Raw genomic sequence first — 14,163 nt, 5'->3', positions numbered from 1 at the left:
CTAGGTCAGTAGGTCAAATAATAAGAAAAAACGTTGTGACCTCTCTAGAGGCCATATTTTTCATGGGATCTGTATGAAAGTTGGTCTGAATGTACATCTTGATGATATCTAGGGCAGATTCGTAACTGGGTCAACTGCGGTCAAAAACTAGGTCAGTAGGTCTAAAAATAGAAAAACCTTGTGACCTCTCTAGAGGCCATATTTTTCATGAGATCTTCATGAAAATTGGTGAGAATGTTCACCTTGATGATATCTAGATAAGATTCAAAACTGTGTCACGTGCCTTCAAAAACTAGGTCATTAGGTCAAATAATAGAAAAACCTTGTGACTTCTCTAGAGGCCATATTTTTCAATGGATCTTCATGCAAATTGGTCGGAATTTTTATCTTAATGATATCTAGGTCAGGTTCGAAACTGGGTCACATGAGCTCAAAAACCTAGGTCACTATGTGAAATAATAGAAAAAACAACGTCATACTCAGTTCAAAACTGGGTCATGTTGGGACAGGTGAGCGATTCAGGACTGTCATGGTCCTCTTGTTACCATCATGAGATGGAGTGTCATGCGCAAGAACCTAGAATTACTTCCCTTTGTTGTTACTATAAATAGCTTATATTGTAATGGTGAGCTTTTGTGAACGCTCAATTCCGTCGTCAACGTGCGTTGTGAGATGTGTGCCGTGTGTCCGTCAACGTGTTCTAAAAAAATCTTCTTCTTGAAAACCACTAGACAGAATTACACCAAGCATCACAGAAATGATCCTTGGGTGGCCCCCTTTCAAAATTGTTCAAAGAATTGAATTCCATGCAGAACTCTGGTTGCCATGGCAACCGAAAGGAAAAACTTTAAAAATTCCCGACAAGGGGTCCCAAGTTTTACATAGACTTGTATAGGAAAAACTTTGAAAATCTTCTTGTCTGAAACCGCAAGACCTAGGCCTTTGATATTTGGTATGAAGCATTGCCTTGTGGTCCTCTACCAAGATTGTTAAAATTATACCCTGGGGTGAAAAGAGGCCCACCCTGGGGGGTCCCCAGTTTTACATAGACTTGTATAGGAGAAAACTTTGAAAATCCTCTTGTCTGAAACCGCAAGACCTAGGCCTTTGATATTTGGTATGAAATATTGCCTTGTGGTCATCTACCAATATTGTTAAATTATGCCCCTGGGGTGAAAAGAGGCCCCATCCTGATGGGGTCTCAAGTTAAACATAGACTTATATAGGAAAAAAATTTAAAAAAATTCTGTCTGAAAGTTCAAGGCCTAGGCCTTTGATATTTGGCATGTAGCATTGCCTAGTGGATCTCTAACAAGATTGTCCAAATTATGTCCTTTGGGTGAAAAGAGGCCCCGCCCTGGGGTTCATTAATTATTTTGTTATATGAGTTATATAGGAATAAATACTTCAAAAGTTATCAGATCATATTTCCTAGACTGTTTAATTATAATTAACTGATGACCCCAAGCAATTAGGAGTCACCTGACTGTGACCTTGACCTACTGACCTACTTTCTTGTTTTTTAAGATACAGCCATGAAATTCGGATGACATGTACAGTTTTGCACACCAGTCTTAAAAGTGACTTTCAGTGACCATGAATGTGACCTACTGACCTACTTTCTAATATTTTAGTATCAGTTTTCCATTTTAAACATGCGGCTCAGGTGAGCGATTCAGGGTCATCATGACCCTCTTGTTTATTACTGGTCGTAGGGAAGAATCAAGACCACTTTTCTGTAGTACAACATGCATGTTACATCCAATTTTAAGGTGTATTATGACCTATTTCTACTGGTAAGGATTTTTGTGTGGACTTGGAGTGTCTTATGCAACTCATAGTCCTTATGACAGCTGGCGGGCTCGACATGTTGCCTGTGGGCATCTTGTTTATTGTATTGTTTTCTGTTTCAGTGTTTGGCAGCAAATGTTATGTTGCGTATGGTCCATGTTGATAAACCGAGAAGTCTAACAAAAGATATGTTTAAAGAACTGTGCCCAAGCCTTATTTATCAGATAGAGGCAGACTCTTGTCACAGTTCTCATAGTAGCCACGATAGTTACCATGGCAACCATGATCATGACCATGATGACCATGATCATTCAACTGAAGCAGAAAGTGCCAAGATTGACTTGTTAAGTGTCCCACCCAAAGGTACTTTAATGTATTTCTATGATCATGAATAGGAGCAATTTTACAATCAGAGGGGAAGTAAGTAGGTGCTGCTGTAACTACTGCCGTAAGTAAGGGCTGCAGTAAGTAGGTTCTGTGGTAAGTAAGTGCTGTAGTGCTGCAGTAAATAGGTTTTGCAGTAAGTAGGTGCTGCAGTGCTGACGTAAGTAAGTTTCACTATTAATTGTAGGGTTAACGCACGTTTTTTTGTGTAACAACATCTGCAGAATCCCTCGGGCTATGTTGGTGCACGAGCCCGTAGGGCTCGTGCACCAACATAGCCCGAGGGATTCTGCAGATGTGTTTCACGAAACAAATGTGTGTTATCGCTATTCTTGCATAAAACACAACTTAAGTGCTGGAAATATCGAAAAAACAAGACTATCCAGCTGACATTAGCCGATCCAAGTCGGCCGTTTCAGGTTGTTATGGACACATGTTTTATTTATGCATTTCCAGGGCATACAGAAACAGTGCGTATTTTATACATGTCGAACGGACATTCTTGTTGTGGTAATTTCTTTAATATTAAATATATGTAAAATAAGCATGACTTCCCCTTTTTCCGATATATCGGTAGGAACTTTAGCTTTAGAGGCTCGGAATTATGAGAAAAGGGCATATTCATAACCCTACACGGCATCGTGTCTTTACACAATTTGCAGGTGAGGTGCCGACAGAACACAATTCTGCTTGGTTTAAATTAATAGTCTGCCCCTTACGCAAATGAAAATATTATCGTTTAATAGAAACTGGTATCAATACCTATATTCTTCATGTCGTTAAGAATGAAATCTCTAGGCCTATAACTAGAAAATTTTGCTTTGCACCCCACCCCATCGCATTCAAAGTTTGATAAAGTTTCATAAACACAAAAATTTGAATTTTTCCAACATCGATATAATCAACTTAGATTGGATTTATAAACTCAAACATGGTTGGTGAGATCTACAAATAAATTGAAAAATACATAATAAATACCTTCTGTTCATCAAATGTTCATTAACTGTGGAAAAATCCTTCAAACTTTACGCTTCGTCATGTTTATGCTTTACATTACACACCATCACTGCATCAGTAGACTACATAGATGTGTAAAGTAGACACAAACATTTTTTAAAAGTTTTAGTGTAAGATTTAAAGTTAGCATGTCAACTTTCTCGACTCAAATTAATTTGGAAAACGAAATTGTATTTTGTAAATTGTTGTTTGCCTATCATTTCAGGGATTTAAATCGCGGCGTGTAAACTTACTTTGAGTCTAATACGCGTAATAATACAATAATAAGGAACGTCAATTCAGTCGCGTATCAAGAGAGGTAGCGCTTATACAAGTTAAAGTAAAGTTAGGTTGAAAAATGATATTTTTAATAAATATGCAGATGAAAAGATTTCATAAATCTCGGACCTTTCGACTTCGGCCAAAATTGATTCGGGATCCATAATTTTGCTTACGTTGGACCCACAACAGCATATTCAAAACGTTCACCAACAGCGCGTGCTCATGAGAATCTCCTTGTTTGTACACGTTTTTTCCCTGTTTGTGCATGCCCAAAATCGGCAAAAAACAAAGGTTTTATGCAAGAATGATAGATAAAGAATTTCTTCATTTTATTAAGGCTTGAAATTTGTAATAAAACATGGAAAGTTCTGAAATTTTATACTAGTACATTAAAGTATAGAGCATTTTGAAAACAATGTCTAGTTATACTGTTTTACATAAGAAAGGATTTAAAATTGTGTTGAACATTTGTTTTCCTAAAAAGACAATTTTTGTTTATTTTCAGTATGGGGATTCAGTGCAATAGCAGTCATAATTATATCTCTTGTGGGGTTGCTAGGTGTTGCTGTGATACCAATCATGCAAAAGGTGTTCTACAATCACATGCTCCAATTCCTGGTTGCCTTAGCTGTCGGAGCACTGTCCGGCGATGCTCTGTTACATCTTTTCCCACATGTAAGTTGGTATTACTAGACTTAAAACTATTCATCTTGTAAATTGCTGCTGTAGTGTTTGAGACTTTCCGAAAAAAATACCATGAGTTTCTGACAATTAGTTCTCTATTTAACCTGACAAGAGGTGGTAGTAATGGAATGTTTGTAATATTTTCAACAGGTAAATCCAACTGTATTGATGAGTCATTGACCTTTATGTGAGGAAGCCATCCAACTGGCTTATGGAACGTCACTGTTTCTTGCCTGTACTTAATGAAATTAAGCACGGTGGGGCACCTTGGGTCCTCCTCCACCATCAAAGCTAAAAAGTTGCTATATGACCTATTAAAGTTTCAGTGTGACGCTAAACACAACAACTTAAATTTTCTGTTCATGTTAGAAAGTTATACTGTATATTTGAAATTCTTCTGAGGTCTTTAAGTCATTTACAAATACAATATGGTCATCATGTATGTCTTCTAAAATGCACAAGATACAGCTGTAATCATTTGATGGGTGTCATACTGATAAACTGTTTCAGGCAATAGCAGGAGGTCACGGTGATGAGGGTGGCGGACATGGTGGGCATGATCACGGCAGTGGCGGCCATTCTCATGATACAGGACCAATATATAAAGGTCTGTGTGGCCTGCTGGGAATCTATTTCTTTTTCTTCACAGAGAGGGTGCTAACAATGTTTACAGAATATAAGAGAAGGAAAAAGGTAAGTTCATGAGTTTGTTCGCTATCTATTTTTTCAGCATTTTTAAATGGCCTAGTGTTACCTTGGTCTAGTTCTAGACTGGTCTGCACAAGTTCTTGGCAACTTGTTTACATTTATAAATCAGAAGTGGAGGACTGATGACTTTGCACGTACTGTCTGGTCAGATCATGACAGGAAACAACTGCTGCGCCAAGGGAAAGAATTTAGAATTCCAATGGAGAGACCTGTTTTATAACTAGTCAAGGCAGTAAGCTGACTTTCGTGAGCTCAGAGCAAAGCGAACAGTCTTAGATACCAAGATTCTAGCAATAATATGATTCCTGGTGCATTATTAGCCCGCCATCATCAGATGGTGGGCTATTCAAATCACTCTGCGTCCGTGGTCCGTCGTCCTTCCGTCCGTCCTTCCGTTAACCATTTCTCGTTATCGCATCTCCTCAGAAACTACCAGGGGGATTTTGACCAAACTTTGTCAGAATGATGTATTGGTACCCTAGTTGTGTCCCCCTGAAAATCAGACTGGTTCAACAAATTTTTAGTAAGTTATGGCCCTTTTTTTATTTCTATAATTTACATAGATTTATATAGGGAAAAACTTTGAAAATCTTCTTGCCCCAAACCACAGAGCCTAGGGCTTTGATATTTGGTATGAAGCATCATCTAGTGGTCTTCTACCAATATGATTCAAATTATTTCCCTGGGGTGTAATATGGCCCCGCCCCTGCGGTCACATGGTTTATATAGACTTACATAGGGAAAAACTTTGAAAAACCTCTTGTCCAAAACCACAGGGCCTAGGGCTTTGATATTTTGTATGTGACATCATCTAGTGGTCTTCAACTAAGATTGTTCAAATTATCCCCCTAGGGTCAAATATGGCCCCGCCCCGGGGGTCACATGGTTTACATAGACTTATATAGGGAAAAACTTTGAAAATCTTCTTGCCCAAAACCCACAAAGCCTAGGGCTTTGATATTTGTAATGTAGCATCGTCTAGTGGTTCTCTACCAAGTTTGTTAAAATTATCCCCCTAGGGTCAAATATGGCCCCGCCCTGGGGGTCACATGGTTCATATAGACTTATATAGGGAAAAGCTTATAAAAACTTCTTGTCAATAACCTACAACATTCAGATTTGGACCACATGTATGGTTTTGAGTGGCAAGATGAACCTTGACATGAGCTGACCTTGATTTTGACCTTGTGACCTACTTTCACATTTCTGTAGCTACAACCTTCAAATTTGGACCACATGCATAGTTTTGTGCACTGAAATAAACTTTGACCTTGACATTGACCTAGTGACCTACTTTCACATTTTTGAAGGTACATGCTTCAAATTTTGGACCACATGCATAATGTCGTGTTCCGAAATGAAATTTGACCTTGATTTTGACCCATTGACCTACTTTCACATTTCTCAAGCTACAGCCTTCAAATTTGGACCACCTGCATGGTAATTGTACCGAAACTAACTTTGACCTTTACATTGACTTAGTGACTTACTTTCACATTTTTGAAGGTACAGGCTTCGAATTTGGACCACATGCATAGTTCTGTATTCAGAAATAAAATTTGACCTTGATTTTGACCTAGTGACCTACTTTCACATTTCTCAAGCTACAGCCTTCAAATTTGGACCACATGCATGGTTTTGTGTACCGAAACAAACTTTGACCTTTACATTGACCTAGTGACCTACTTTCACATTTTTGAAGGTACAGGCTTCAAATTTGGACCACATGCATAGTTTTGTATTCCGAAATAAACTTTGATTTTGACCTAGTGACCTGCTTTCACATTTATCAAGCTACAGCCTTCAAATTTGGACCACTTGCATAGTTTTGTGTACCGAAATGAACTTTGACCTTAAGATTGACCTAGTGACCTACTTTCAGATTTCTGTAGCTATAGGCTTCAAATTTAGACCACATGAATAGGATTGTGTACCGAAACAAACTTTGACCTTGATATTGACCTAGTGACCTACGTTCACATTTTTAAAGGAACAGGCTTCAAATTTTGACCACATGCATAGATTTGTGTTGTTAAGTGAAATTATGTCTTCCCCAGGAGACATATTGTTTTTGCCCTGTCCGTCCGTCCGTCCGTCCTTCTGTCCGTCCGTGTCACTCAGTTAAAGGTCAAGGCCACAGGGGCCTGAACATGGAAAACCATTTCCAATCAATAACTTGAGAATCTCTCGACCCAGAATGTTGAAACTTCATAGGATGATTGTTCATGCAGAGTAAATGACCCCTATTATTTTTGGGGTCACTCCGTTAAAGGTCAAGGTCACAGAGGCCTGAACATTGATAACCAGTTCTGATCAATAACTTGAGAACCAATTGACCCAGAATGTTGAAACTTCATAGGATGATTGAACATGCAGAGTAGATGACCCCTATTGATTTCGGGGTCAGTCTATTAAAGGTCAAGGTCAGTGGCCTGTTCATGTAAAATCATTTTTTGGAAATAACTTGAGAACCACTTGACATACAATGTTGAAACTTAATAGGATGATTGGACATGCAGAGTAGATGACCCCTATTTATTTTGAGGTCACTTGATCAAACGTCAAGGTCACAGGAGCCTGAACAGTGACTTGAGAACCACTAGGCCAAGAGTGTTGAAATTTAGCGGGATGACTGGACATGCCAAGTAGATGATCCCTATTGCAGCCAACCATCAGTGTCTCTTTGACTTTTCGCTCCTGACCCCTATTGACTTCTTGCCTATAGGACTTTGCATTGGGGGAGACATGCGCTTTTTTACAAAAGCATTTTCTAGTTTGACCTTGATTTTGACCTAGTGACCTACTTTCTCATTTCTCAAGCTACAGCCTTCAAATTTGGACCACTTGCATAGTTTTGTGTACCGAAATAAACTTTGACCTTAAGATTGACCTAGTGACCTACTTTCAAATTTCTCAAACTACAGTCTTCAAAATTGATGCACATGCATAGTTTTGTGTACAAAGAACTTTGTCCTTGAAATTGATCTAGTGACCTACTTTCACATTTCTCAAGTTACAGCTTTCGAATTTAGACCACATGCACAGTGTTGTGTACGGAAATGAAATTTGACCTTGAGCTAGTCAGTAAGTCTTGAAATTTGGAACACACAAAAATGACACATTGGTGGGCGCCAAGATCACTCTGTGATCTCTTGTTTTTCAAAAAGCAACTTTTTCTGTATTTGAAATTTAATGAAAACTTCTGAAAGTTATCCTAAAAAACGTGTAGTGCTGAAGGCTGAAATTAACAACCACATTGGTACTTTTATTTCTTGTAGTTGTAAAAGAGCGTATGATAATTTTTTATTATAAAAAACACTTACAGCAGACGAAAAATCGTAAGAAATATATGAAGGATGAAGAATTGGTCAAGGTTGGTGAAAAGCTTGCCAACAGTGAATGTGATGGTATGATGATGGTTTCACCCAAAAAAAAGGTAATTTTCCTTTCTTCTATCTTACTTTAAAGGTGTTAGTCCCCTGCCGTAAAGGTACACATTTTTTTTGTTTTTAAAAAAGGTAGAATGATGCTTTTAATTGGAAAATTTTCATGGTGTTCACTAATTTAAAACTTATGTAAATTATCCCATGTCTTGGTAAATCAATTATTCACTTTTCATTTTCCCTAACTACAAAAACAAACAAACCAAATATGGATACAGGTCTTAGTTTTTTGACAGCTTTCCCAATGTAAAAAAAATACGAATATATTTGTCTTGCAAAGTCAGGGGGGTACTTTGTTGTGCGTGTGTTGATGTCGACAGTAGAAGGGGGTAAATGGGGGTTCTTTATTTTGACCCCACTCACCCTGAAAACATACTAAAAAAAATTTTAAGGAAAACTTACAATAGTGTACATGAAAATCTAAACTGTAAAATGTGTTTTTATTGGGTCCCAAAATGAAAAAATGTAATAACTTGAATCATCTTATCTAGAATAATTAAACAGATATAAGTGGAAATTTTGGTCTCTCTCAGCTTGGTTGAATAAACCCCAAAATAAGAAAAATGTGCAGTGTGTAAAACATAACATTCTTTCAAAGGTAAAAACAAAAAAAAAGAAAACGCCGGGGTAAGGCAATTTCCATTTTATAACGAAAGAATAACTTGCATGGGAAAAAAAAAGCATAAAAAATATGTACAGAAATTTTAAGCGTACTTGCGAATGTTACTTTTCTAAAGTAGATACCCGGGTTTGGGATGAGAATTCAAATTTCTCAATAAAGTTTAAAAGTTTTTGCCTTTAAAATTCTTGTAATAATGAATATCAAAGTTCATTTTAATTACAAGGGAAAGTTCATGCCAAAAACCCCTTTAAAAAATTAAAGGGGCGTAAGCTGTGAAAATTATTTTCTATGAACAAAAAGGGGATGTAAATGTTGACCTGGGAATCTCTCTAGAATAACGAATCACAGTCAAAAGTCAAATCTGCCTTTGATATTCGATTCAGTTACAAGCCATCGCAAAAACTATTAAGAAAATTGAAATGTCTGTTAGGGGGGGGGGGAATAAACAAATAATCAAAAAAACTTGTTTGCGTCAAATATTCAACCCCGAGTGAAGAAAATTTTAATTTTAAAAATCGCTTTTAGTGCATGAAAACATAGAAAAACGTGAATTGCAGCAGAAAAAGCCGGGAAAAAAAAACGGGAACTTGAGACAAAATAGTTTTGAGCGATAAAAACATGAATAATTTTTTTACTCACCCGATGTCGTGAGTAAATCAATTATTAAATTATGTTCCAACTACAAAAACAAAAAACACAAAAAAAGTACAGGTCTTGTATTTGACAGCATTCAATGAGAAAAAGAAAGGGATTTGTAATGAATAAATTTAAAAGTTTTTTAGAAATTCCAAAGTTTTCGAAACCCAGCAAAATAAAGCAGCACGGCTAATATTTATGTATCATGACAAAGCTTCAAAGGCGGTCAAGCAAATGCCGCTAAAATTTTCGCCATGCTTTCTAGCAAGCCAAAACAAAATATATTTTTACAGAAAAGTTTCCCAAAAACGACCAAACGGTCCTTTTTCGATCAGGTACGCTTCAACGACTACAAAATAAAAAAAGGGCATTTTTTTTTTTCCCAAAACACCCCCGCTTTCAACGGAATAATTTTTTAGAAATCCTATTTTTAGTTTTTCAAATTTAGGTATTTTTTACTTTTTATTATAAGTCCTTTGTAAAAAGTAAAAACATTTTTCCGTGGTAACATGGGTCGGTTAAGACACTTTTTTGTATTCACTTTAGTGTATCTCTAATATTAGAGATTTAATATATTTACTAGTATTACTATACTAGTATTATACTAGTATTACTTATATGTGGAAGCCAGGATGAAGTACTCCAAAGTATTTTTAAGATTCCTTATGGTTGCCATTCTTCTGTGACAAGACCGTATGGTGGGGGTATGAGTCACTCCTGTGACAGTTCTAAGTTTTCTTGCCCTCTGTCATTACAACCCCCGCCCTCCACCAACAAAATCTTCTTTTTTTTTGTTAACTATTTCCTGATACTGTCTCTTAGTATCCTGTGTAAACAGTTATCATCATCTATCTATACATTCTTCTAACATTCTATCTATACATTCTATCTATACATATACATTCTATCTATACATACTATCTATACATTCTATCTATACATTCTATCTATACACACTCATAGCCCACTCATATTTACTTAGTTAGTGGTAACCTTGAAAATCTTCTTGTCAGAAAACAGGGCACTACTTAAGAAATAATTATTCCAAACAGTGTTGTTGTTTTTTATCTGAACCACAAACAATGATTTATTCAAGAAAAAATCATGGTTTGAGATATTTATTTGATTCCAACATGACATCAAGGGTTATTATCTACGTCCTTAATGGAATCCACTACATTAACCTGTTTCATATGGTTTCTTTTCCAGCATGCTACTTTAATGTTTGAAACTCGGGTGAGCAGTCTACAGCCATCATGACACTCTTGTTTTATTAATGCATGTTCATGCTATTTTAGCAAAGGTTAAAAGATTTATGTTGAATATGAAATTATCAGGAACTATATTTTGAGACTTCATTATTATATAAGTTAATAAATATGTTTTCTAGGAATTTTTCCTGTATAGCGAAAAGCCACTTTTCAGGAAGTTTAGAGGCTCTAAGCTTTAATTGGGTGTGAACATTTGTTGATTTACTAGCATTTTTTCTTCCTTTATGTATCCATTTCAGGAAAGGTCTGCATCAAATCATCATTATATTCCATTTGAGAAATGAATATCCAGTTTTTTGTTATTAATTTTGATATGATACAACTGTACAAAAACCAATATTTCTATAATAAACAGAAGATTTTAACTTTTTGTTCATAACAGTAGACATTGTATCAAGGGTGGTCCAATCACATCTGTGCAACATTTTATGACATTTTTTAATTTTCATAATTCTGTCAGAGATTATTTAAGGAACAAAAAGAGCCTTTCATATAGTTAGATTCCTTTTGGAAAGGGATATTTTATTGCTTTTTATGGAATTTTATGTTTGTAAAATATTTAAGGAGTGGACTATCTTTTTATTTAAGAAATAATATATCTCATTTAGTGATTTGTCGCTGAATAAATCATTGTTTGGAGTTCAGATGCAAAGGAATTAATATTATCACGAGGGCGCAGCTGAGTGATATAATAATACGCATCTGAACGACAAACAATGATTTTATTCAAGAGCAAATCACTAAATGAGATATATTTTTGATTCTAACACGTTATCAAGGACTTTAAAATATATCCTTGACGGCATTCATTAAGTATTGGCCAGTTTTCAATCAGTTTCTTTCAGTGTGCCGCTATGCCATTTGACGCTATGACGTAATAATTGTGACCTGTGACGTGATAATTGTGATGTCAGAACAGTGAATTGTTGTATAATAATTCACTGTTTTCAGCCTTCTTTGTTTAATAGGAAAATGAATAGGACCGTGTTTTGAATTCAATGTAATGTCTAGTTTTACATTTGTATTTGATAAGAACTGGATATTTGAACTACCTGAAACAAAAGGCAAGTTTTAAATAGCATGTAAGTTAGGAATTCGTCCATTTTAAATCTATCTGGTTGCGCAACCAAGATAAATAAATTGTGGAAATAGCAATTACATAACTTTGCATTTCTAATAAATTTTGGCAAAATAGGTACTTGTTAATGCAAATCTTTGACAAATTTAATACAATATAAGCGCTTATATTCATATTATTCCTTGATCTGAGTTGGGGTTACATTCTACCAATTCAATTCCTTATTTATTTCATATTAATAACAAAACATTCAGACCTCATTTTCAGCACTTTAGAGCATTTCAAAGATATGAAAAACATATATGGTCATTTAGTATAACATGTCTTCTTATCAAAATAGATAAATATTGACATGTTATGTTGTATATAAGAAAAATAGTCTGTTTGAGAAACATCACCCTCTAAAATGCCCCCATGAAAACAACGCGTAGTAGACATTTTTCGCAAAGAATAAAACTTATTCAAGAAATTACAATGAAAATGGTCTAGATCTATTCTCAATACAATAAGCAATAAACATAAGCCAAAAATTTAACTGTCACCTCCTCACTCATTACTTTTATGATTACTGTGTGTCTAACATATTTCTCCAGGTACTCCGGGAGTTGAAAATGTTACAAACCATGTACATTTCAAAACAATGCAAAAAATGCAAATAAAAGTAGAGCTGTGAAAATGACAGAAAACTGCAAAATGTCAAAAAATATGTAAGTTACCTATTTTCCTTTCCCAGGGTACCCAGATAAGTATGATAGACACACAACAAAAACAAATTGAGAGGAAAAAATGTTCAAACAGAAGTTTGATATTTTCTACAAAACAGAACATGAACAGTCGAAGTACATGTGTTGTAGACAAAAATACATATTTCCGAACAAGGTGACCTCTATAGAAAGTATTTTCTAGTTCTTGTGAACAATTCCATATAATATATGCTATGAATATTACGGGTCTGTCAGGCATAATTTCAAAAGTAAAAATTTACCCGAGGGGTGTTCTCAGAGTCTTTACATGATCCTTAATATGGTGAATACAGCCTCCCAGTCCACTGACCTTTGAACTTGTTTGTTTGCTTCACTATTGCAAATGGTTAAGTATAATACATATGCAAACCTATATACTAGTAACACATATTTTGTACACAGTAGTGTAATAGATACTTTTGAAGATAATTTTACCTACTTGGACGAGTTTTGTGTGGTCGCTGGTTGCGTAAAGAAAAGTCTTTAATATGGGATGTTTCTAGTATAGTAAAAACATTCGGGCAGAATTTTAAGCTGTAGTTTAATAGAAAAGTTGCTTAATACAGGTGGCTGCATATACAAAGTCAACTGTATTTAAAGACAAGCTTGATTTAAGATGACAAAAATCAGAATTGAAGTCTATCCAGAGTTATTTCTTAGTGGTATTAAATTCTGTCAAGAATTACTTCTTGGTAGTATATTATCCAGAATCCTTTCTGGGTGAGTATTTGTAAAATAAGTCTCCCTATTTTTACAGGTTGACACGCATGTTCATGCGTCTTCTTGTATGAACCAAAAGCATTTGTTACGCTTTATAAAGAAGAAAATGAGGACAAGTCCTGATGAACAAGTGTGCAAAGACAAAAGTGGAAAAGTGATGACACTGAAAGAGGTATGCCATGTGAAAAATTGACATCAGGTTTCAAACATCTTCAGCATTTGACAAATGAGTGTACATGATTTAATTAGGGAAAGATTTAGAAGACATTAGTTTAGGAGAAATTCTTCATATTTATTGGATTTTTTCACAAATGAGCTGTGCCATGGGAAAATCAACATAGTGGCTTTGCGACCAGCATGGATCCAGACCAGCCTGCGCATCCGCGCAGTCTGGTCAGGATCCATGCTGTTCGCTATCAGTTTCTCTAATTCCAATAGGCTTTGAAAGCGAACAGCATGGATCCTGACTAGACTGCGCAGATGCGTAGGCTGGTCTGGATCCATGCTGGTCGCAAACCCACTATGTTGGTTTTCTCATGGCGTGGCTCAAATGCTTTTGTAGCAACCTTGCACCACTACCCTAGTTCTGTTTAAATGGTTTGAATACTCTGTACAACAGAGTTCCCAGCAGCTATTTTACTCTAATTACAAAACCTTCAGCACCAAATATGCCGTGAAAACTCAAATATATTACACTAACGTGTATATTATGCACCCCCAATCTTGTATCAAAACCTTGGGAAAACACATACATTAGAATATAATACGCATCGAAAATCAGTAGGAGAATTTGTTTACTATCGGC

At 35.8% G+C, this 14,163-nt stretch overlaps 1 protein-coding gene across 1 annotated transcript in view; it reads left to right on the top strand.

Annotated features, from left to right (window-relative positions):
* Nucleotides 1-11,101, top strand: part of LOC128546384 (zinc transporter ZIP10-like) — a 46,569-nt gene extending 35,468 nt beyond the window's left edge. The window contains exons 3-7 of the mRNA XM_053516854.1: nucleotides 1,914-2,154; nucleotides 3,959-4,128; nucleotides 4,648-4,830; nucleotides 8,171-8,281; nucleotides 11,057-11,101. Coding sequence (XP_053372829.1) covers nucleotides 1,914-2,154; nucleotides 3,959-4,128; nucleotides 4,648-4,830; nucleotides 8,171-8,281; nucleotides 11,057-11,101 — 750 coding nt within the window. The remainder of the gene's footprint in view (nucleotides 1-1,913; nucleotides 2,155-3,958; nucleotides 4,129-4,647; nucleotides 4,831-8,170; nucleotides 8,282-11,056) is intronic.
* The last annotated feature ends 3,062 nt before the right edge of the window (nucleotides 11,102-14,163 follow it).

The sequence above is a fragment of the Mercenaria mercenaria genome, chromosome 10, assembly GCF_021730395.1.
Source record: "Mercenaria mercenaria strain notata chromosome 10, MADL_Memer_1, whole genome shotgun sequence".
Taxonomy (NCBI): domain Eukaryota; kingdom Metazoa; phylum Mollusca; class Bivalvia; order Venerida; family Veneridae; genus Mercenaria; species Mercenaria mercenaria.
Note: the sequence above shows the minus strand (reverse complement) of the source record. Positions and strands in the feature narration are given on the sequence as shown.